The sequence below is a fragment of the Pelobates fuscus genome, chromosome 5 (assembly GCF_036172605.1).
Source record: "Pelobates fuscus isolate aPelFus1 chromosome 5, aPelFus1.pri, whole genome shotgun sequence".
Lineage (NCBI taxonomy): Eukaryota > Metazoa > Chordata > Amphibia > Anura > Pelobatidae > Pelobates > Pelobates fuscus.
The window spans coordinates 133,264,903-133,286,515 of NC_086321.1; the positions used below are offsets into that span (position 1 = coordinate 133,264,903).

General features: G+C 43.4%; 1 protein-coding gene across 1 annotated transcript; it reads left to right on the top strand.

The window, feature by feature from the left end:
• The first annotated feature begins 3,565 nt into the window (after positions 1-3,565).
• On the top strand, positions 3,566-21,275 carry BRI3BP (BRI3 binding protein). Its single transcript, XM_063454334.1, has 3 exons — positions 3,566-3,947; positions 17,004-17,106; positions 18,277-21,275. The coding sequence occupies exons 1-3, from the start codon at positions 3,756-3,758 to the stop codon at positions 18,690-18,692; spliced, it is 711 nt and encodes a 236-aa protein (XP_063310404.1). The 5' UTR covers positions 3,566-3,755; the 3' UTR covers positions 18,693-21,275.
• The last annotated feature ends 338 nt before the right edge of the window (positions 21,276-21,613 follow it).

Sequence of the window (21,613 nt, forward strand, 5' to 3'; positions counted from 1 at the left end):
CGGTGCAAGCTGGGAACATGTAAGACCAGTGAGAAGGGGATTGCAGTAGTCGAGGCGAGAGAAAACTACAGCATGAACCAGTATCTTAGCCGCGTCCGGCGGATACGCGCTATGTTCTTGAGTTGGAAGCGACAGGATTTGACTATCGATTGGACATGGGGAGTAAAAGAGAGGTCAGAATCAAAAAGAACCCCTAGGCAGCGAGCCTGCGAGGTAGAGGTGATAGTAGCGCCGTTGACTTGGATGGAGACAGACACAGGAGTAGCAGCACTTGAGGGAGGAAAAACTAGAAGTTCTTTTTTGGACAGGTTGAGTTTAAGGAAGTGAGCAGCCATCCAGTTGGAAATAGCAGAGAGGCAGTCAGAAACACAAGTCAAGGTGGGCGGAGAGAGATCAGGGGAGGACGGTGTCAGGGACCAGGAACCAGACAGAGACGGAACTAGATGCAAACACACCTTTATTGATAAATAACAAATAAATAAATAACAAAAGCAAAGTCCAGGAATCAAGCAGGGGTCAGTCACCAGAGCGGGTAGTCAGACAAGCCAGGGATCAGGAGCACGGAGAGCAGCGGAGTCAGGAACAAGGCCTGAGTCAGGAACCAGGATCAAACAGGAAACACAGGAACAAGGAGACTTCTGGGAAACAGGAAACCACGCAAGGGCAAGGAGGTTCTGGGCTTAGCTGCTTAAATAGGCAGAACTGATTAGCAGCAGGGTTGATTACTACTCACAGGTGAGTAACCGTGGCAACAAGCAGAAGGAGCTCATAGTAATTGCAGCTGAAAACTCAATCACTGAAACAGAAAAGGGTTGCTGTTTAAAACCGCAAAGAAACCCTGACAGACGGGTAGATTTGCGTGTCATCTGCATATAAATGATATTGGAAGCCAAAGGAGCTGATGAGTTTACCAAGGGAGGCAGTATAGATAGAGAACAGTAGGGGGCCGAGGACAGAACCTTGGGGGACGCCGACAGAGAGGGGTTGGGGAGAAGAGGCAGGACCAGAGAAAGAAACACTGAAAGAGCGCTAGGAGAGGTAGGAGGAGCACCAGGAGAGAGCAGTATCCTGTAGACCAAAGTTACGAAGAATGTGAAGAAGCTGTTGATGATCAACAGTGTCAAAGGCAGCAGAAAGATCAAGGAGGATTAGGATAGAGTATTGGCTGCTAGATTTAGCAGCAATTAAATCGTTGGATACTTTGGTCACAGCAGTTTCGACGGAGTGACCAGCGCGGAATCCAGACTGAAGGGGGTCAAGCAGAGAGTTGGATTTGAGAAAGTTCGTCAATCTGGCGTACACAAATCTCTCGAGGATAAAACTAACTCATCCTTATATTATGAACATTGCAGTTCAAAACAATTTGTGGGACCTGCCTTACATGAAGGTTAAAAAAAAAAAATCCATTGGCAGAATCTCAAGCAGCTCATCCCTACTGTGCTTCTTCCACTAATCAGGTAGTATTATCCTGAGCAACAATAAGTGGCTTTGAATGGCTGAGAGTGTTGTTTGACAACTTTCCACCTATCACAGCCTATTCCGCCTATAAGGTTTTTTTTGTATTGCTGTGCAAGGCATGGAAAGTCCTGCCCTTGGTGACTTTAAAAAAAACCACAGTACTGGCAGCACTTTTCATACCCTGCACAACGTTTGCTAACTTATCTTTTTTTGTGGAGGAAAAACACATTATGCTGTTGTGCAAGACGTAAAAAGTGCTGCCTTGGTGACTGTGAAAAACACTATATAATCATGGCAGCACTTTTTCACATCCTAATTTTATTCTCATGTTTAATAAAAAAATGTTTTTTTCATGCTCTTTAGAGACACAGATATGGTTATGCATTTATATAGAGGCACGGCAAGCCTTTGCTTTTATTCAGTAGTATAGGCAAGCATATAGTCTTACTATGACACAGTTTAAGATGACACAGCATTCACCGACTTCCTGCAGTTCAAAGAAAAAAATAAGGGGCAATCAACTGAGTCTCTGTGAAAAAATGTCTAGCTTTGCCGCTGGGATAATGATTTACTGGTAGTCCAGTGGGTTTCAGTGACTAACTGGTGGTACAGTCAGGGTGTGTAGTGTGTGTATGGGGCAGTGTTTGTGGGGCAGTGTGTGTAGTGTGTGTATGGGGCAGTGTTTGTGGGGCAGTGTGTGTAGTGTGTGTATGGGGCAGTGTTTGTGGGGCAGTGTGTGTAGTGTGTGTATGGGGCAGTGTTTGTGGGGCAGTGTGTGTAGTGTGTGTATGGGGCAGTGTTTCTGGGGCAGTGTGTGTAGTGTGTGTACGGGGCAGTGTTTCTGGGGCAGTGTGTGTAGTGTGTGTATGGGGCAGTGTTTGTGGGGCAGTGTGTGTAGTGTGTGTATGGGGCAGTGTTTCTGGGGCAGTGTGTGTAGTGTGTTTCTGGGGCAGTGTGTGTATGGGGCAATGTGTGTAGTGTGTGTATGGGGCAGTGTTTGTGGGGCAATGTGTGTAGTGTGTGTATGGGGCAGTGTTTGTGGGGCAGTGTGTGTAGTGTGTGTATGGGGCAGTGTGTATGGGGGTAAGGAGGGTAGAGAGGCTTTTTTTTATTTATTTAATTAAACTTAATATATTCATGTCCCCCCTCCCTCCTCTCCCCCCTCTTACCTTTACTGTGTGGAGGGGGGCTATTTCTTAGTCCCTGGTGGTCCGGTGGTGGTGAGATGAACTCTAGCCCAGTTACAGGGCTAGAGTTCACTCTCGCGAGATTTGGAGCGTTGCCGTGGTTACCGCGGCAACGCTCCAAATCTCACGAGAGGAGAACCCGGAGGAGCTGCAGGTAAGAGCTCCCGGGTCCTCTCTCATTCCCTCCGCTGCCGGCTGTCAGCACAGTGCCTGCGGACCGGGGAGGGAGATCTCTGATCTCCCCTCCGGTCCGCAGGCACATTGCAGGGCTGGCACTTGGGCAATGCCAGCAGGCTCGCACACCCCTGGGCCGCCCGGTACCGTTTGATCCACGGACCGGTACCGGTCCGCGGCCCGGGGGTTGTGGAACACTGCCCTAGAGCATCTACCTTGCAAAGACTTCACATTGAGCTGCATTAGGAAGTCTGTGATTGGACAGCCACAAAAAGTCTGGGTGGGGTAGAAGGGGAGGGCTTTCAAAGGCTGCAGACAAGAGATCTGCAGGATTTACAAACGGTTTGTAAATATACCCACAATTAATAAAATGCATAATTAAATGCAAGTTTTCATTTGGGTATATCTACTAAACTCTGATTATATGTACATCTTTTTTGGGGGGGTTGGGGTATTGGAGTGTCCTTTTAAGGACTCCCTAGTGATGGGAGTGCATGGTCTGCACCAGCCAGAGGTGTATATTATTATCACTCCCCCAGTCCATCATTCAGTAAGAAAGTCGGATAATTGTTATTGCAAAGGGTGGGGGCAGTCTACCATGCACTGTGTAGCCCTGTCTGCTGGTGTGCTATAAGGAGGCTGATTTTACTGCCTTATATAGCAGCCCCAGCCCTGATTGAGAACTAATTACAATACAAATAGAAAACAAGCCATTATCCACATTGATAGAGTCACTCTATACTGCTATACCAGGCCAGTAATGTGGATATAAACCTATTAATAATGACTCTACGATTTAATTCTCCCGCCCTCCTCCATCCCAACCACACGTGATCTGGGTGACGTCCCAGGCCTGTCTCAGTCCGGGAAGTCCTCCCCCGTCCATTGACTGTGCACACAGGGCTGCTCTCCCCGGAGCTCGGACACTCGGTATCCATGGATCCCCGCCGCCCAGCACTGCCATGCCTTATACTCATACTCCTGCTGCTGGCGGGGGCCCTCGGCGTCCAGGCCACCAGGAACCGGGGCCACGACAAGCAGAACAACTCCTTCCGCAAGGCAGCCACCGGCTTCTACCAGACCATGAGCAGTGTGTTCGGAGAGGACAACGTGAGGACCGTGCAGAAGGTAGGTACCCTCCCCATCCTTCACCAACATGGAGTCTGATCGCACAGGCCCAGGGTGGCAGCTAATTGACACCTTGATCTGGGACATGTGGTCTCTGCTATTCTCAGTGTATCAGGCAGTACAGCTTTTATGTCTTAGTATATTTTAGAAGGTGAACATCAAGTTGTGTGTTCAATTCCCTTAATGCCTTGCAATCCCCGTGACCAAGGCAGCATGATGGGAGTAGTAGTTCTGCAGCAGCTGGAGGGGGGTCTATATACATTGCCACTCCTGGTTTGCATGGCTGTGTTAACATGCATGCCTTGTTCTCATTTCCATCTAATTTACATATGGCAAGGACACCTACTATGGCAATCCTAGGGCAGAATAGTGTAAAAGAATGCATGTCTCCAGAATATAATCCCACCTCTCTCTGCCAACCAGAAGGGGGTTTGGTATTCTAATAGAGTAATCTGCTCTTCTAGGACAGAACAAGATCATAGAATTTCCTCTTGTATGGGTGTTTTTTATTTTTTAATTTTTTCTCTACTTGATGCAATACACTGTAATTAAGAAACTGTACAGTGACCTGTTGTAATTGCCTCGTGGGTAATTGCAAATTAGCATTACTTCTCAAAACTTGCATACATTGTATTTTTTGTTTCTTTTCTCTATCTCTCTTTCAGTAAAGGAACACTTTTTTACTGTAGCTGTATTTTTACTGCTCAGTCAACTGGCTTTAAGACTGTAATCTCTTTCGTATGACTGCAATTTTAGAAGCTGTAAATTCCTTACAAGATTTTAACATTTGTAGTGGCTCGCACATTTATTACAGCCTAATCCCCTTTAAAGGACACGACTATCAAGAATTCCCTTCCCATTCTTTAATGTTATGTAGATACTTGTGACAAACTCCCCTTTCCAAGTTAGTTTGCCACGAGTTCCTGGAGGAGCCTGCTTGCCAGCCTCCTGCCCACAGACTATGGACCCTGTAAAATGTGATGTAAAAGTCTCTGTTCGTGTATTTGGACTATATGGTTTGGGAACCGAACAGCCGCACGAACCGGAGACCACCCTGGAGCTTTTTAAGCCTAATTGATACTTTGTAGCAATTTCCACCACAGTGTTCGTTTGGGTGGCCGCAATTCCTATGGACGACCACGAGGTGGCGGCCATCTTGTTCGCATGAACACAGGCAACAGTGTTTGGTCGTCAAGTTCATGGAACTATTTTTTGACACTGAAACTCCCAAACACTTCCAGGATCGCCTGTGTTTGGTTCTACAACACTTAGAAAGACACTGTTCGGTGGGAATGTTCCCACGAACAAGGGGATCAGGCTCCAGGGTAAGACTATTGACTATGTTCGGTTTTGAATTCGAGTTAGACTGACTGCAAGCCCTGATTCTCTGGAACGGTTTTGGTCATGGGATCATGCGTGCGGTCGGTCAAATTATGACTTACAGGAAATTACCGAACCCCTGAACTGATCTGAGTGATTTTTGGATATGATGGCCACCTAGATCAGGGCTATCATTTGTTTTATGTATTTTTAAGGTACTTTTGGGATATTTAGGAAATTCGTTTTTTGTTTTTGCTTTTTTGCCCAGAGATAATGGAGTTTAATACAGTGATCTACTCAATTATCTCCCAGGTACCCGGGAGGGATTATCTTATTTTGTATGGGAGTGTCCTGGACCTGATAGCCTATATAATCGTGTGTATGTTTTTACTGTAGTCTACTCTCAGGTCCAGGGGGAGTGCCCTTTGCATGGGGACCTGCATATAAGGCCAGTTGTGGCTGCCAATACTGATTCTAGCTTGTACTCCTAGAACTATGTGTTGTCTGTAGGGAGCGACCGATTATCAGTTTTGCCTATATTATCGGACGATATTCAGTATTTTCAGCAATATCTGGATCAGCCAATATACATACTGATATTGCCGATAATACATACCAGGACCGCCGGGCCCATTACAGTCCTGGGGGGCCGACAGCAAGCTGTTACTTACCTTCCCAGCAGCTCCCTGTGTAAATCTCGCGAGTCCCGCGGCCGTCAAGAGCATTGCCACAGGTTACCATGGCAACGCTCCACGCAGCACATAGGCCGCGAGATTTACACAGGGAGCTGCTGGGAAGGTTTTTTTGTTTGTTTCAAATCCTACTCAGACATAGATATAGGTTCGAGATATTACAGAATGAGGCTTCCAACATGTCTGAGTATGCTACGCTCATACAGTTTGGCTCTTTCCTTTAGTAAAATAAAACTCCTTCAATACCCTCAAAACAAACCTTTCTAGATGACCCCAAACACCTTTCACACTTATTAACTCTTTTTTTTTTTTTTTTAAATCTTTATTTTTGCTGTGCAGATACATAGTACAAGCTGGCAAGAGGTGCCCCAAAAGCAGTCCTCTAGCTTTTCCCACGTGGAACATGTGGGGCACATGGATAACAAGCACCATTTTTTTTTATGTATTTATCAGGCTTAAACAATTGTAGTTAAACAGAGATTGAAAGTGTAATTAAGTTAGATCGTTGCAATAATATATGGTTACTGAAATTATAAGAAGATCAAGCGTATGTACCGATGTTTTTACAGGAGAAATAGTTTAACTAAGGTGATTAGTCATCTAAATTAGCATAAAGTAAATTAACAAAGATTTTGCAGTGCAGCATGAAACAATACGCTTGTGCTACCACAACAACAGATATAATCGATGAGAAGAACAGGTAAATCATTTTGTGGTATGCAATGTCGGCATATTTTTTGTCATTAAGGCCTCGCTTGGAACATAGTGTATATATACTGGCTATACATTAGCTTTGCTAGTTGGCAGCTAGTTATTGCGTTTAGGAGTTAGGTAGCTTAAGAGGGCAACGCGCCTAGAGTAAAACATGTACGCTTTTTATGCCGCTGGGTCCACAGTCCCGGATCAGAGTCCCTGTCTGGTTACTTTTCCTGACCTGTAGCCAGCTCCGGGGGTCATAGTTAGCCGATACCTTGGCTAGGCATCTGTCTCACATATTTAATGTGGTCGGGCTGCCTTTTGGGTGTCTCTCGCGCCTCCTCTCGCTGAGTGTCTGCGTTCTCACCTGTGGCGACGCCGCAGGGGGCACCCTTTTCATCCGCTTCATTAGGTTGGCCCAAAATTTTTCAAAGGCTGCGTCCAGGCGCGCTTTAAAGTGGCCGAGTGATTCAGTGGGGTCGGCCTGATGTTGCGTCGTTATGTGGGTTGTAGCCGGATCCGCCATCTTGGGCTCTATGGCGCGGCATTCTGGTTGTCGTGTGAGTAGCTTGTAATGACCCGGGAGGACCTCAGCGTGTGTCCCAGCGAGGGCCAGGATAACCCCCACCGGCCCAGAGGGGGGGGTAAGCGAGACCCAGACTGCTTGCGAGTCGATTAGTGGACAGGAGACCAGCCGCATCTCCCGCCCGGTATCTATTGGTAGGCTGCAAGTTGCCCTCTTCACCACGGGTATGATCTGCCATCTGGGTTTCTCACCCGTTTGTTGCCTGCGTGCTTCTGAGTCGAGGTATGTCCTTGCTGGTGATATTTTTTTTTTTTCAATTCTTTATTTTTGTGTGCGTAAAGGAAACAAAACAGCTTACCTCGCCACAACAGCGGTTGTAAGCCTGAACATTTTACATGAGTTATACAGTTATGGCGTTGAAACAGTGCACAGTTTTTATGAAAAAATGCATATACAGATCTTGAGTCAGCATTGATTATTAATAACAACGATATTCACTGGTTTATTCTGCGCTTGGTTTTGAGGGGTATGTCTGCTAAGTTAGTTCCATGCTTGCTACAGGAGTGTGTGTGATAAGGTGTGTGAGCGTTGCTGAGCGTACAGGGTTATGATGTAGGCCATTGTGGTCCGGTGGGTGCTCTAGTGTAGCCAGAGAGGCCGAGGGATGTGGGGTCTAGGCAGGTATATCATGCTATGAAAATATATATCAGCGTTGCTACCAATTGCAGATAAGACGTGTGGTGCGTTAACAAGTACTTTGAACATGGTATTAGGCATTGTGTAGTCATGCTTAATAAAAGTGTACTGCGCATTTCTATTGTAACGTATTCTAGTCTCAGTAGTAAATTGCTAATTAACCTGTTACCTAATTAATTTACAAAATAAAACGGCGTGACTGAGGTCTTCTGTGTTTAGCCGTGCGGTACCCCCCAGGTTTACTTAGTAGGGCTAGAGAAATTCAGTGCCGCTATTCAACATGCCTGAGCGCACCTGGGGTGTGCCTGAACTCAATGTGAGGCTAGTGGGGGGGGGGGAAAGGAGGGAAGGGGGGGGAAAGGGGGGAAGGGGGGCAGGGGGGGGGAAAGAAGGGGGGAGAGGGAAGGGAGGGGGGAGAGGGAAGAGAAGGGGAGGAGGGGGGGGGGGGTATAGCGGTCTACTGACCTTTCCTACAGTGAGCAGTAAATAACGTAATGAATACAATAACTTTTAAACTGGTAACTTAGTGCTAAACAGTTCTGGCGTGTTACGATGAAGCTGTCAGGGAGCTTCAGGTGGGCTCAGTCCCGGTCATATTTCCTGTGGGTCTTCGGGGAACAAAGGGTGTTATCCTGTCAGGGTTCCATCTGCTCTGCGGCTTGCTCACTCCCTGGGGCTCCTCATTAGTCAGAGCATACAGTGGTAGTCCCAGTGCGGGTAATAAAGCTTTGGCTTCTTGGAGGTCTCGTACCTTGTGTTCAGTCTCTCCTTGCAGTATCCTCAGGGTGCGGGTTTGGTGCCATTTGTAGGTCAGACCGCTTTTCTGCAGCAGCGTTGTGAGAGGTTTGAGCGACCTCCGCCATGCCAGTGTGCCCCCAGTAAGGTCAGTGTAGAAAGACAATTCCATCTCTTCGAATGCATACGGGGAGCAGTCTCTGGTTGCCGCCAGTACTGCGGTTTTAGTCGAGTGGTGCTGGAACCTCACAATGAGGTCTCGTGGTGCTGTGGCTGGCGCCGAGGCCGGTTTCGGGACTCAAAAGAAGCCATCCAGGGGGACAGCCTTGGCCTGCCTTGTCGGTAGTAGGGCCGTTAGAAGGCGTCTGAGTAGGTGCGGTATTTCGGCCTGTTGGGTGGCTTCTGGGATGCCCCTGATCTTTACATTGTTGGCCCGCCGTGCGTCCTCTAGGGCCGCGAAGCGATGTTCGTGTGCCTCATTTTGCTTTTGGAGTTCCTGGACCACTTGCTGTAGGGAGGCCAGTTGGTCCGAGCAGGCGCCGGCAGTAGTCTCCAACGCTCCCATGCGGCCTGTCAGGCCTTGTATTTCATTGCGGAGCGTAGCGACGTCGGCTTGGATGGTCTTCTGAAGGTCCGCGAGGAGCATCTTCAGTACCGCCGTAGTTACTGGGGAGGCATCTGCTGTCTGGGTGACCGGTTTCTGTCTTTGCACAGGGGTGAGGTCTACCGCCTCTTCTTCCGAGGAGAAGTCGTCTGACATTTCTGAATAATTGTCCAGGTAAGCGGCCATCTTGGGCCTAGCGGTCTCGCGTGTCTGCTGTAGGAGATCCACAATATTTGGACCTGGCCGTGGTCTGTCCTGCTTTATTTTTTTGGTTTTTCGTCCCATTGTCTTCCGTACTGCTTGCAATCCCGTTTGGAAGTCCAAGATGCGGGTTATAGTGGTGGTTATGCCGTTTGTGGCCCGAAAAAGCCGGAGCTCCTTTGCTGTGCGACCGTTCAGCGTGGCCGCTAGACTCCGCCCCTGCTGGTGATATTTTGTCGCTAATTGTCCTTTTTATACAGAAAAGGACTGTAGGGTTGAGGAGCTCCCTCACCCTGCGTCCTGTTCAGCCAGCAGCCAGGCCCCGCCCCTTTATTAACTCTCTTGACCACTACAAAGTTTGTTACTCACTTCACTGAGCTTTCTGCTAACAGGAAAGAGATCTCTCTCCTACCCCTACCAATACTTCTCCAACCTATTTCCTCCTCTGTTGTATGCTAGCTCGCACCCAGTACTCCTGAATAGGTTTCTGCTCTGCTTCGCTCCTCCACCCTTAGAACTTGTTCCGTCGATCCTATTTCCTTACATCTTACTCGAGCCTTGCCTCCTTCTTTTGTTCTGCTCTTCCCTTAAATATTCTCTCCCTCTCCTCTGGCATATTTCCTTCACCCTTCAAGCACAAAACAATCATCCCGATTCTTTAAAAAACAAAACTCCAACCTTTTACCCCAACTCCCCATCAAACTACCACCACTATTTTGCTACTGCTGTTAGCCTTCAAGATTCTCAAAAAATGTGTAAACTAGATTGACCTTGAATTCAACTCTCTGTTCGACCCGCTTCAGTGTAGAGTCCGCATTCATCACTCTGTCAAAACAGGCCTGACCAAAGAATCCAATGATTTCATTGCTGCTAAATCCAGGGGTCACTACTTTCTTCTAATTCTCGTCTCTTTTGGCTTTCTATATCACTTATACGTGGACGACACGTCTGTACTCTCATGATTTCTCGCCGTCCATCTTGATCCGTGTCTCTCTGCTATTTCTAAGTAGATGGTCCCTTACATCCTTAAAGGACCACTCTAGTGCCAGGAAAGCATACTCGTTTTCCTGGCACTAGAGTGCCCTGAGGGTGCCCCCACCCTCAGGGACCCCCTCCCGCCCGGCTCTGGAAAGGGGAAAAGGGTTAAAACTTACCTTTTTCCAGCGCTGGGCGGGGAGCTCTCCTCCTCCTCTCCGCCTCCGTTCCTCCCCGTCGGCTGAATGCGCACGCGCGGCAAGAGCTGCGCGCGCATTCAGCCGGTCACATAGGAAAGCATTCATAATGCTTTCCTATGGACGCTTGCGTGCTCTCACTGTGATTTTCACAGTGAGAATCACGCAAGCGCCTCTAGCGGCTGTCAGTGAGACAGCCACTAGAGGAAATAGGGGAAGGCTTAACTAATTGCTAAACATAGCAGTTTCTCTGAAACTGCTATGTTTATAAAAAAAATTAGTTAACCCTAGCTGGACCTGGCACCCAGACCACTTCATTAAGCTGAAGTGGTCTGGGTGCCTAGAGTGGTCCTTTAAATTTCAGCTGTCCAAAACAGAACTTCTCGTGTTTCCTCGATCAAGTGTTGCTACTCCTGTTGCTACTTAAAGTCTACCATGCTTTGCCCCTTTGTCATTCTTTACCCTAGCTTCCTGCAAGTTTAAGAACTCCATTTAAAATTATGGCACTGAGCCGTTCCTATGGGATCCATTTTCCCTGCTGTTAGACTTGCACCCAGTTTCAGTTCCTTCAAAAGATCATTAAAAAATAATTTCTTCACATTAGCATATCAATTAAGCTGTTCATAGCTTTTACTTCCTGCAACTGTGTCCTCTAAAAAAACTAAACCTTCATTGTAAACTATTCTAGTAACCTAGTTTTTTCCATACATGAAATAAATCCTACCATTACCTCTTTACCCCTCTTTATACCACTTTACCCCTCTTCACCCCTCTTCCTCTAGAATGTTAGCTCGTTTGAGCAGGTCCCTCAACATCCTCTGTTCCTGTGTGTCCAACTTGTCTTGTTGCAAATACTTGTCTGCTAGTCCACCTATTTATATAGGTGTAAAGACTTTCTCTGTTGCTGTATTGATTGCTTCTTATTGTCCTGTGCGCACACCCAACACAGAACTGACCGTGACCGTCATTTCTTTTTTTTTTTTTTTTTTTTGCTCGTGTGCTAACTAATTCAGTGAAGTAGAGCATGTACGCTTCTCCTTGAGAAGTGCTTGATTAATGACATGCAATCTAAGAGCCAAAATTGTAGTTAATTGAAATCAATGTCTGGGGAAAAAAAAACCCAGACCGTGTCTTGGCATCTGTTGGTGAATGTAGCTCTATCAATTGGCAGTGATACACCTTTTGTTGAGGTGATGCGGCCAGAGGGCTCCACGCCTTCCGCGGGTCCTGGCTGCGGCCAGAGGGCTCCATGCCTTCCGCGGGTCCTGGCTGCGGCCAGAGGGCTCCACGCCTTCCGCGGGTCCTGGCTGCGGATCATGTCTACGGGATCCATTCTTTCCTTGATGGAACAGCTCAGGCAGTGCGATTCATACCTGCCTGGTAGTCTAAATCATCAGAATAGGCCAACACCTTAACACTAATGCTAGCTGAAGTGGGGGAGATCTAGCTACTGATTTGACTCCCTCTCTGGGTGCCATACCTCTCACAGTTAGCCCTGGGATTCAGTGAGCCCAATGCAAGGTGTGCTGTCACACCAATGTAAGGTTATTTTTTGTGTGTGCAGAGAAGTGTTTCTTCACCATGTAATTTAAAATGTAGGGCTAAACATATCTAATCGCTGCACCAATGAAAGGGATAAAGAATGAAGGGAGATGTAGGCAAAGAATGCCTTGCACCATTAGTATGAGGAGGCACATATGATTATTGTGGTAGGAGCCTTTTTCCAAATTGTAAAACTGTAGCACAAAGAGTTTTACTCCTATTAAAGATTTAGGTACAAGAAAAAAAAAGGGGGGGTGGGGGGTTAAGTTTGGTTTTGCTGCTATATGTGATAGTTGACATTGTGGTTTGGATACTTCTGCATTTTATATGTTAAAGAAGATAAGAAATCGTACAAAAATATTTGCAGGCAATTTGGTATCTACAGTGATTTTAAATAAACAATGATTTTAAATAAATAAATAATAAAAAAAAAACACCTAAATATGCATGCACATATAAAAGATTAGATCCATGAAATGTTATTGTACTCAAGGTAGAATAGCAGTCCTTTTGATATTAACCCCTTAAGGACCAAACTTCTGGAATAAAAGGGAATCATGACATGTCACACAGGTCATGTGTCCTTAAGGGGTTAAAGCAGGGCTTGACAAATTTGCTTTGAATCTAGGAACAATCTAAAAAAGTAAGTAGCCAGGTTTTTTGTTTTTTTTTTATTTTTTTTATTAAGCTTCCAAAGCTTTATATTCAATGACAAAAATACAATTCTTACGGATACACTATCGTCACCAGGACCACTACAGCTTAATGTAGAGGTTCTGATGTCTAAAGCCAGTCCCTGAAGGCTATTGGGAATGTACCGCACCAATCAACATATCTAACGTATCAAGATACTTGGGACTTTGCCTGAATGGGAAACTCCCCATTTTCATTTAAAACAAACTGTTCATAAAATGTCTATGAAGTATTTTTAGAGACATGTTGGTACATTTTGCAGAGGGAAGCTTCTTTGTCTGTAAGGTAGCTGTTACAACTCTGGGAAATCTCGCAAACAGACCACCAGTCTTTGTGGGTTTCTATATCACGCAGGGTTTGGGTCCAAGAGTATAGAAATTAGAACAGGAAATGGATGAGCTGGTCACGGTTTGTCAAAAAGTTGAGTCAGTATCCTGTTGAGATATATTGAAATCATGCACACCAGCTACAACATTAAAACAAACTACCTAACATTGAGATCTGAGGAATTTAGAGGCCAGGGCAACATTTTCAACATTGTCATGTTCCTCGCACCACTACTGAACAATTTTTGCAGGGTGCAAAAGCCTGTTGAAAGGGGTGTATGTGATCTGCAACAATCTATAGGTAGAGGGTATGTGTTAAAATTATATCCACGTGAATGCCAGGACCCAAGGTTTCCTGCAAAATATTGCCCAGAGTATGACACTGCCTCCGCCAACCTGCCTTCTCACTATAATGCATCTTGCTGCAACCTCTTTACCAGGTAAACGATGCCCACTCACCTGACCATCTAACTGATATTAAAGATGTGATTCATCAGACCAGGCAACCTTACATTGCTCCATGGTCCTGTTCTCACAGGTTTGCGGCTACGCTTGGCCACCCCAAGCCTCCGTCCTGTCTTGATTTGGCCAAAACTCTTTCTTTTATTATGGCATTTGTGTTACAGGGAGTCATTGCAAGGTAATACATAGTAATGGTATCAGCGTGGTTTGGAGTACGCTCCCAAGAAAGACTGCCATGTTTTGTTTTTTATCGATAAGTAAACATAGTAACACAAGCAATGTTTTTAAAAAAAAAAAAAATAGGTTTGAAGAATAATTAAAGATGACTCGGATGGTAATTTTCATGAGCCAAATATAACAATTTAATCATGCTATGTGTTAAACGACAGATTCTTCTTTAGTAAGTAGAGTCAAGTAACGTACATTAACAGACGAAGTCTGGTTAATAAACGCGTCCATTAGAGAACTTATTGACGCGAGCTGAATTTAACTATAGCGTGACAATATATGATTACTGAAGCTGTGCTGTCATAAGACAGATATAGGAATTTAAACAAGCCCAGTGATAAAGGACCACTATGGGCACCCAGACCACTCCAGCTTAATGAAGGGGAGGGGCTTCTTCCCAGCTCCAGGCCTTACGCGAGGTCTATCTCTTTTGGCCACAGACTCGGGTACTCTGTGAGGCTGGGTCTCTCCCGTTGTGGGCGCTGTGGAAGGCCCTAGTGGTCATTCGTGGCCAATGGAGGGTGGCCTTCCTGCAATGTGGTCAATGTCCTGGAGGGGATCTCCTGGTGACCTCTGGCCTAGATGGGCGCTTAGCTCTGTGGTGGAAGGCAGCATTGCCCGGGATTAGCCCATTCTGCCCCACTACCTCTGTTGGCTCCACTACCCTGACGGGAGTAGGGGGCTGTTGGGCAGTGCGCTGCTCCAGCTTCTCCCAAAAGTGGCGGAGCAGGTCATCTAGGCGTTTGTGGAGGGGCTGAGAGGGTGTAGAACCGATAGCGTGGTTGGCAGCCGACATTTTGCTAGGCCCCACGTGGTCTGAGTGCGGGCCTCAGGTGCCAGTTGTAGTGTGTGTGTGCCAGGCTAGCGGGGACCGAGATAATCCCCGGTCCATAGGGAGGGAACGGAGGCTCCGTGCAGGTTCTGTCGTGAATCGTGGCGGCGGGAGAGCGGTCGTCTCCCCCGTGTCGACCATGCTTCTGGGTCTGTTATTGTGCAGAGCAGACCGGGACCTACCTGTGTTTGGTATCTGCAGAAAGGTCGCACGGTCCCCAGTCCTTTGACAACCTGCTTGGGCCCGGTATCAGCTCTGGTTCGGGTAAATTCAAGCGTCCGCTTGGTTCTGCGGTCAGGCCCTGCCCCCGAAACTTTTTTTTTTTTAAATTTAATAGGAATCATTCTCCACAAGTTCAGCCATTTTGGCAAAATATATACTTTTAGGATGTTGATCCTACCTGACCAAGAAAAGCCCATGCCTTTCCAGTCCCTTACGATTTTATTAGTTTGTTTTAGTAGTGGTAGGAAATTGGCTTCTATTAAATCTTTTAGGTCTGAGGTTATAGTGATACCCAAATATTTTAGCCTGTCGTTTGTTTTCGGGGAGCCCAATGTCTTATACTAGAAATTTAATGATTGTTTTGTTCATATTTTTAGCTAGAAATATTAATTTCTCCAGGTTCATTTTGTATCCTGAGACTTTAGAATGGTTGTTTATGTCCTTCAATAGTTCTGGGACCGATGAGTTTCTTCTAATGTTGGTAAGATATCATAAACTGCATAAACATTTAATTTGGTTTGTCCTAGCAAATTCGTGAATCCTTTGTTGTTTTTTTTTTTTTTTGTTTGTTTTTGTTTTGTCTTATTAAAATCACTAGGGGTTCAAACACCATTATATACAGTAACGGGAAAAGTGGGCACTGTTGTCTAGTCCCCTTTTTGATATTGAAGTTTTGTGAAGTGAATCCTGAGCCTGTTACCATAGCTAATGGAGAGCTGTAAAGAGCAGACACGGCTTGTGAAATTGATCGTGATTCCGAACATGAAATCCTGGTGGCGAACATGAAATCCTATCCAGCCTTGTCAAACGCTTTCTCTGCGTCTATTGACAAACATTAGAGGGGTTCCATTGTTCTCAGTTTCTTATATGTTTATTATTTTTCTGAGATTGCTAATTGGGGACCTCCCTTGGTATGTGTCCAACTTGTTAATTATTGATTAATTGTGTTATTACTATTTTTAATCCGTCAGCAAGAATGGAAGATAGTATTTTAATGTCTGTAATTGGCAATATGTTCTGGGTCTTAATTTGCTTTTGGGATAGGAACAATGTTTGCTCTCAACAGCTCTCCAGGACAGTCTCCTGTTTCCATTATATAGTTAAAAATATTGGTGAGTTTCCCTCTTAGTTGATGTTTCATTAGTTTGGAATTTGTGTGTGAAGCCATCTGGGACTGGAGCAGTCTTTATTTTAAGTTTGATATAAACACAAATAGGTGTGGTTATGGTTGGCGCTTATTATAATGTACGTAATGTATTTATTAGCTGTTATAAACACTCTGTGGGTACTCCCAATATCCCACTATAAGATAAAAAACACCAGAAAAAACAACTAACTTGAGGTCTGGTTGGTGTTTCCACCTTCCAGGCCTCTAGTTTGAGTGTAGCGCTATATAGATCTATTAAGAAATAAGTACATGTAACTCACCCCTCTTATTTTCTTGTTAGGGGGTGTACATAAAAGATAAAATAAATATACAAAATAATTGTGCAATATTGTATATACCCAGTCAATGAATATTTGTAGTGAGTTCTAATTTACTCACATTTTTTCGAGCCTTTTGAGATTTTAGGCTCTAAACTTCCAGGCTTCCGTGTCTTTAGGGTAGACAGCTTAACCCCTTTTTATCTCCTTCCTTTAGATTCTTGCTTCAATTTTGTCTCCACAATGTGGATATAGAAAGGCAAAAGGAAAAAAGGAACTCTAGGTGTAGTATTTTAGAAACTGATGTTTAGAAAGGGTGCTCACCTTTTCCAGAGCCTTTTGGTCACTGGCTCTAAGTTTGCAGGCTTAGTGTCAAAATGGGGTGACACCTCCCCTTACCGGAAAAAGTGCAGGATACAATAATATATGTCTATATTTATTATTTAGTACATTAAAATAGCAATAAAAAGTAACACTGGAACTAGAAAATAAAAATATCAGTATATAAAATAATAAGTAAATACTCCGTTCCCTCTGCCAAGACGCGTTTCGCTGTAATTGGCTTCCTCAGTTTACTTTTGTAAATGACAGAATTGTTATGAACACTAGACTATAATGCCAATATTATAGAACTGCATAAATCATACGCAAGCGCTGCTAACTACTTATTCTTTATTTTCATAGTTTTTCTCACGACTGACGGAAAGGTTTGTCTATGGTATAGATATATTGGTGGACACTCTCTGGAGAATATGGACAGATCTCCTTGATGTTCTTGGAATTGATGGTGAGTTGTTATAGAAAATAAATATTTATCTAGCTGTATTATCCTTAACCCTTGTAATACCATACTTGCGTGCAAGGACCTTACTAGTGAAAGGAACCATTTAGGAACAAATGTCCACAATGCTCTTTCTTTGATAAACTGTCTTGAGTAGAGCCTTATGGTAGTTTGAACACTCCAAGCACCATACTGCGGGCTGCAGTAGTTATGGTGCTTACTGTGTTCTTTTAATGCAGGATCCATATCAGTTTTTGACTTGGTGTGGGCTTAACTGCGCTGATGGGAGTTGGTAGGCACCCCCAGTCACTTTTATACAGAATCCAAATGTATTTCCCTATTGCTTCCTCTCAGTGCAGTAAGCCCAGGCAGACATGACTAGACATTATTTGTAGTAAGTCTCTCCTCTCCAGGAAAGTGAAAATTCGCTGTCTGTAAATGGCGGAACCTGGATTAATGCCAGCGTTCTATGCATATATAACTTCATTTCAAAATTACCTCCACGGGTTTTTTATTACCTTACGAGGCAATAAGTATGTAACTAAATGGTTCAGGAACAATGTTTATGTTCTAACTGATGAATATTTTTTCCATTACCATGCATTGTAAAAACTATATATATATTATAGCTCAAATTTATATTCACCTTTGCACACAATTTTTTGAAAAACTATTTATAGATGTAGACCCAAAGTGATTGTGTTGTTGGTGTGTGTGTGTGTGTGTGTGTGTGTGTATATGTGCACCATTGCATTAAAGCATCAGATGGGCATCTTTCAACTGTTACGGGGAAACTGTAAGCACCATTACCATTTCCACTTAAAGAAGAGATTTTGATACAAAGATCACTTTCTGAGAACTGGTAATGTGTAAACTTCTCTGAAACCAAGTCTCTGGTGTTTGACAGTGACAGCCCCCAAATGCTCTTCCTCATTAAAGAGTTTTGATTTTCAAAGGTCAGCAAGATCAGGTCAAACACAGCTAATTGTTTTCAGAGAAGTATTGGATTCGGTGCTTCTCTATGAATAGCATCAGATTTGTGGAGTGTGGCAACTGCAGATCCAAAAATGTGTGCCGATTCGATTGCAGATCCAAAAATATATATATATGTACCATTAAATGTCTTTCTGCCACATGCCTGTCTTTAAAATCTCATCATTGTTTGTTTGATTTCAGCATCCAACCTGACACACTACTTCAGTCCTGTAGCAGTGGCTAACAACCCAACCCGAGCCCTTATGTTGGTGGTTGCTGTTCTGATTGCCTACTGGTTCGCATCCCTGTTCCTGGGATTCTTCTTTTACATCTTACACATCCTGTTTGGGCGATTCTTCTGGTTGGTCAGAGTGTCCCTCTTTGCACTCTCATGTATCTACATCCTACAGAAGTATGAAGGGGAGCCTGAACATGCCATGCTGCCTCTTTGTTTTGTGGTGGCCGTCTATTTTATGACAGGGCCTGTAGGCCTTTACTGGAGGCGAAGCAGCAGCAACTTAGAAGATAAGATTGACCACTTAGACAGTCAAATAAGGCTTTTAAACATCCGTCTTACAAGGGTTATAGAGAGTCTGGATAGAGCCAGTGACCAGTAATTTCCCGTGTTTTAATTCTTCTGCACCAACTGCTTTTTACATGAGAAGCACCATTGTGTTTCCACACACCAGTTACCACTAAGAACTGTAATTTAATTTGGTAAGACACATTTTTAAATGCAATAGCAAAAGGCCAATTTTTGATTATATTCATTAAAATAAAATCTAAGAAATTAGATGTTTTTGACTCCTTCATGGAATCTAAAATTCTAGAGCAGCGGTGGCCCCAAAACTTGAAGTTTCAGCTTTACAACTCCCATAAGTCTATACAAGCCATTAACAATAACATTTATGAGCATTATAGTGCAGTAACAGTTGGACGTATGCGTTTCATTCCTTCTAAAATGGTGAGAGAGAAAAAGAAAACAAAAATATATATATATAATTTTTTTTATTTTTTTGTAAATTACCTTTTAGTTCTTGTTATCAGATGACAACTTGCAATTCTTTATCCACCAAATGTATAGCTTGAATATATAAAAGAAAAAGTGCAAGTACCATAACCTACTTCAGTGGTTATGGTGCCAGGTACCATTCAGGCATAATCTGTCAAACTGTTTTAGCAGGATTTCGTACTTTCTTGGGTTTCACTGGGTGGACATATTGCTTGCAGTCTTTAAAGAGATGGAGAAGCTGAATGTTAGTTTTATTTAATGCAGAAATGGATTCAACTCCTTTATTGGCTTTGCTAATGCTGTTAGCCAATTAATTAACACATGCATTGGTATTGTAAGCAGTGTGAGCGACGCACGGAAGTGTTAAACTGTTCTAAAATAGTTTGTCAAATTTTGCTGAAATGGTGAGTAGGCATTCCTGGTACCATAACCTCTACAGCAGGCTGTAATGGTTATGGTGCATAGAATGTCCCTTTAATGGCTTGAGCAGCATCCAGCAGAGTGGGACCTTACATGGAACACATGTGGTCATGTGACATATTCAAACAAGAAAATTTTCGAATTATGGTTTGTGTGTGTGTGTGCTCGTTTTATGTGATCTGTCAAAGCAACTCACTGCCTAAAATTGAACCGATGACTATGAATACAATGTAAACTATTATTGGTTATATACTTTGATTATATTATTTTAGTGTGTATGTAAAATTTCTTAACCGTAATACATGTTTTCAAACGTGCTTTCTAAATGGTCCTGTATAAGAACAGGATTTTTATTATTATTGGGTGCATACTGTCGTTACTTTTTCTATAGCTGGTCTCTTATTTGTGGTGCATACTATTTGCACAGTGCTGTGGATTAGAGTACATATATTGAGAATCTTATCTGGTGTGCTTGTAAAAGCAGTGCTGTATATTGTGCCACCTTTTGTAGGATTACAAGTTTTTATGACGTGTCGCTTTTGTTATATTAGGTGTTTTTTTAGGGCACTGTTGATTAATAATGTTTTACAAGTGATATTTAGTTATTTAGCATTAGCAGCTGAAATGTTATGTATGTTGCTGCTTAGGGCTTCTCAGGGTTAATAAGCAGCAATAAAGGAAGTATTCTGTTTTCCAAAGTCAGATTTTTATTTCGTTTTTTTTTGTCTGCAAAGACTAATGTAAAACCAGTTATTAATTCATCTAGGATGTGACAAACCTGGGACACTTGACCTAGGTTGCACCAGGTTCCTTGTTCCAGGGTACCTCCTTAATCGGCTGACAAGGGTACTAACTGTCCAAAAGAATATATTTGTGTAGTCACATCTCAAACCAACTTGAGTTTATAGTAAATAGCCGTTTGAATTTCCACCTTTTGTCTTTCCGGATCAGTTCCTTTAAAAGCTGATGGAAAGCCATGGATCAATTGATTATAAAGCAAATGTGTCAAAATCTCCCTTCACATTTGTGAACTAAAGCACCTGTCATTCCCAACAAACAATTTGTTTGCAGAGAATTTGGGGAATTTGAGCCCATCATTATCTGGAGTGCTGTTGTATGTATTTTCCATTTAACTCTTTTTAAAACTAGGGGCTTTACTCATGCCGTCCAATTGAGAATTAACATCACCTCCTCTAGGAGCTTTATAATAATTATAGTGTTTAAAGTGTGCTTTATGCCGACATAGGAAATGCACTGAATAACTAAGGGGCCTCAGGGAAATGAATCTGAACATTTTTTATTCTTTAATGTTTATAAAATATTATATAAGAACCTTGTAAAAGCAAACAAATATAATCGTTATCCAGCATGCCCTTTAAATAGTCCACAAATGTTTAATTGTGTATATGAGGTAAAATACATATTTTAGTTGTTCCAGATACTTGAAGTAATTTATCTTTTGAAATTGCTGTGCAATTTTACTTGTCCGTATGCACATAGAAATATTTAATGTTTAGTGTGCTGCTTTACATTATTTATATTGGAATTTTTAGAATGTATTTCAATTTCCAATTTGTGGTGTGTATACTACTTCTAAAACAATGAGTCATTAGTAAGTAACGAATAGCCTCAACTACTGAGCACACTTCACTCATTCCCTTTAGCCTATCTTATTAGTGGATTTACAAAAATCACTGTTGCTAGAAGTCAAAGAACAGTCTTGTTCAATTTGACTGTTTAAGGAACCATTGACCTTTTTAAAAAATAAGATTTATTGATACAAAGAAGCAAATGTTGTGGAATTCATACAGTATCTCTTACAATCGCCAGATGTAGAAAGGGAAAGCAGGAGGCAAAAGCTTCTAATGGCTTACTCCTTAAATTTTACAATTAATTGCACTAGGATATCTTCAATAGATTTCATTTGAGAGGAAACTTTGACTGGTAGAGGTATGCACTGAGACTCACAACCATATACTTTTTCAAAGAGCCTTCTAAAGATAACTTTAATACATGTAGTTGAAGCATTGTTACAAATGTTTAGTGAGTGTGTAAGAAATGTATGTGTCAAATGGCTTCTCTTCCTATAGTAGAGTTACATATCAG

Excerpts from the sequence above, each read along its gene's own strand:
- BRI3BP (XM_063454334.1), top strand. The coding sequence starts at position 3,756 with ATGGATCCCCGCCGCCCAGCACTGCCATGCCTTATACTCATACTCCTG. Across the intron at positions 3,948-17,003 it reads ACGTGAGGACCGTGCAGAAG|TTTTTCTCACGACTGACGGA; the intron begins GTAGGTACCCTC and ends TTATTTTCATAG. Across the intron at positions 17,107-18,276 it reads TGATGTTCTTGGAATTGATG|CATCCAACCTGACACACTAC; the intron begins GTGAGTTGTTAT and ends GTTTGATTTCAG.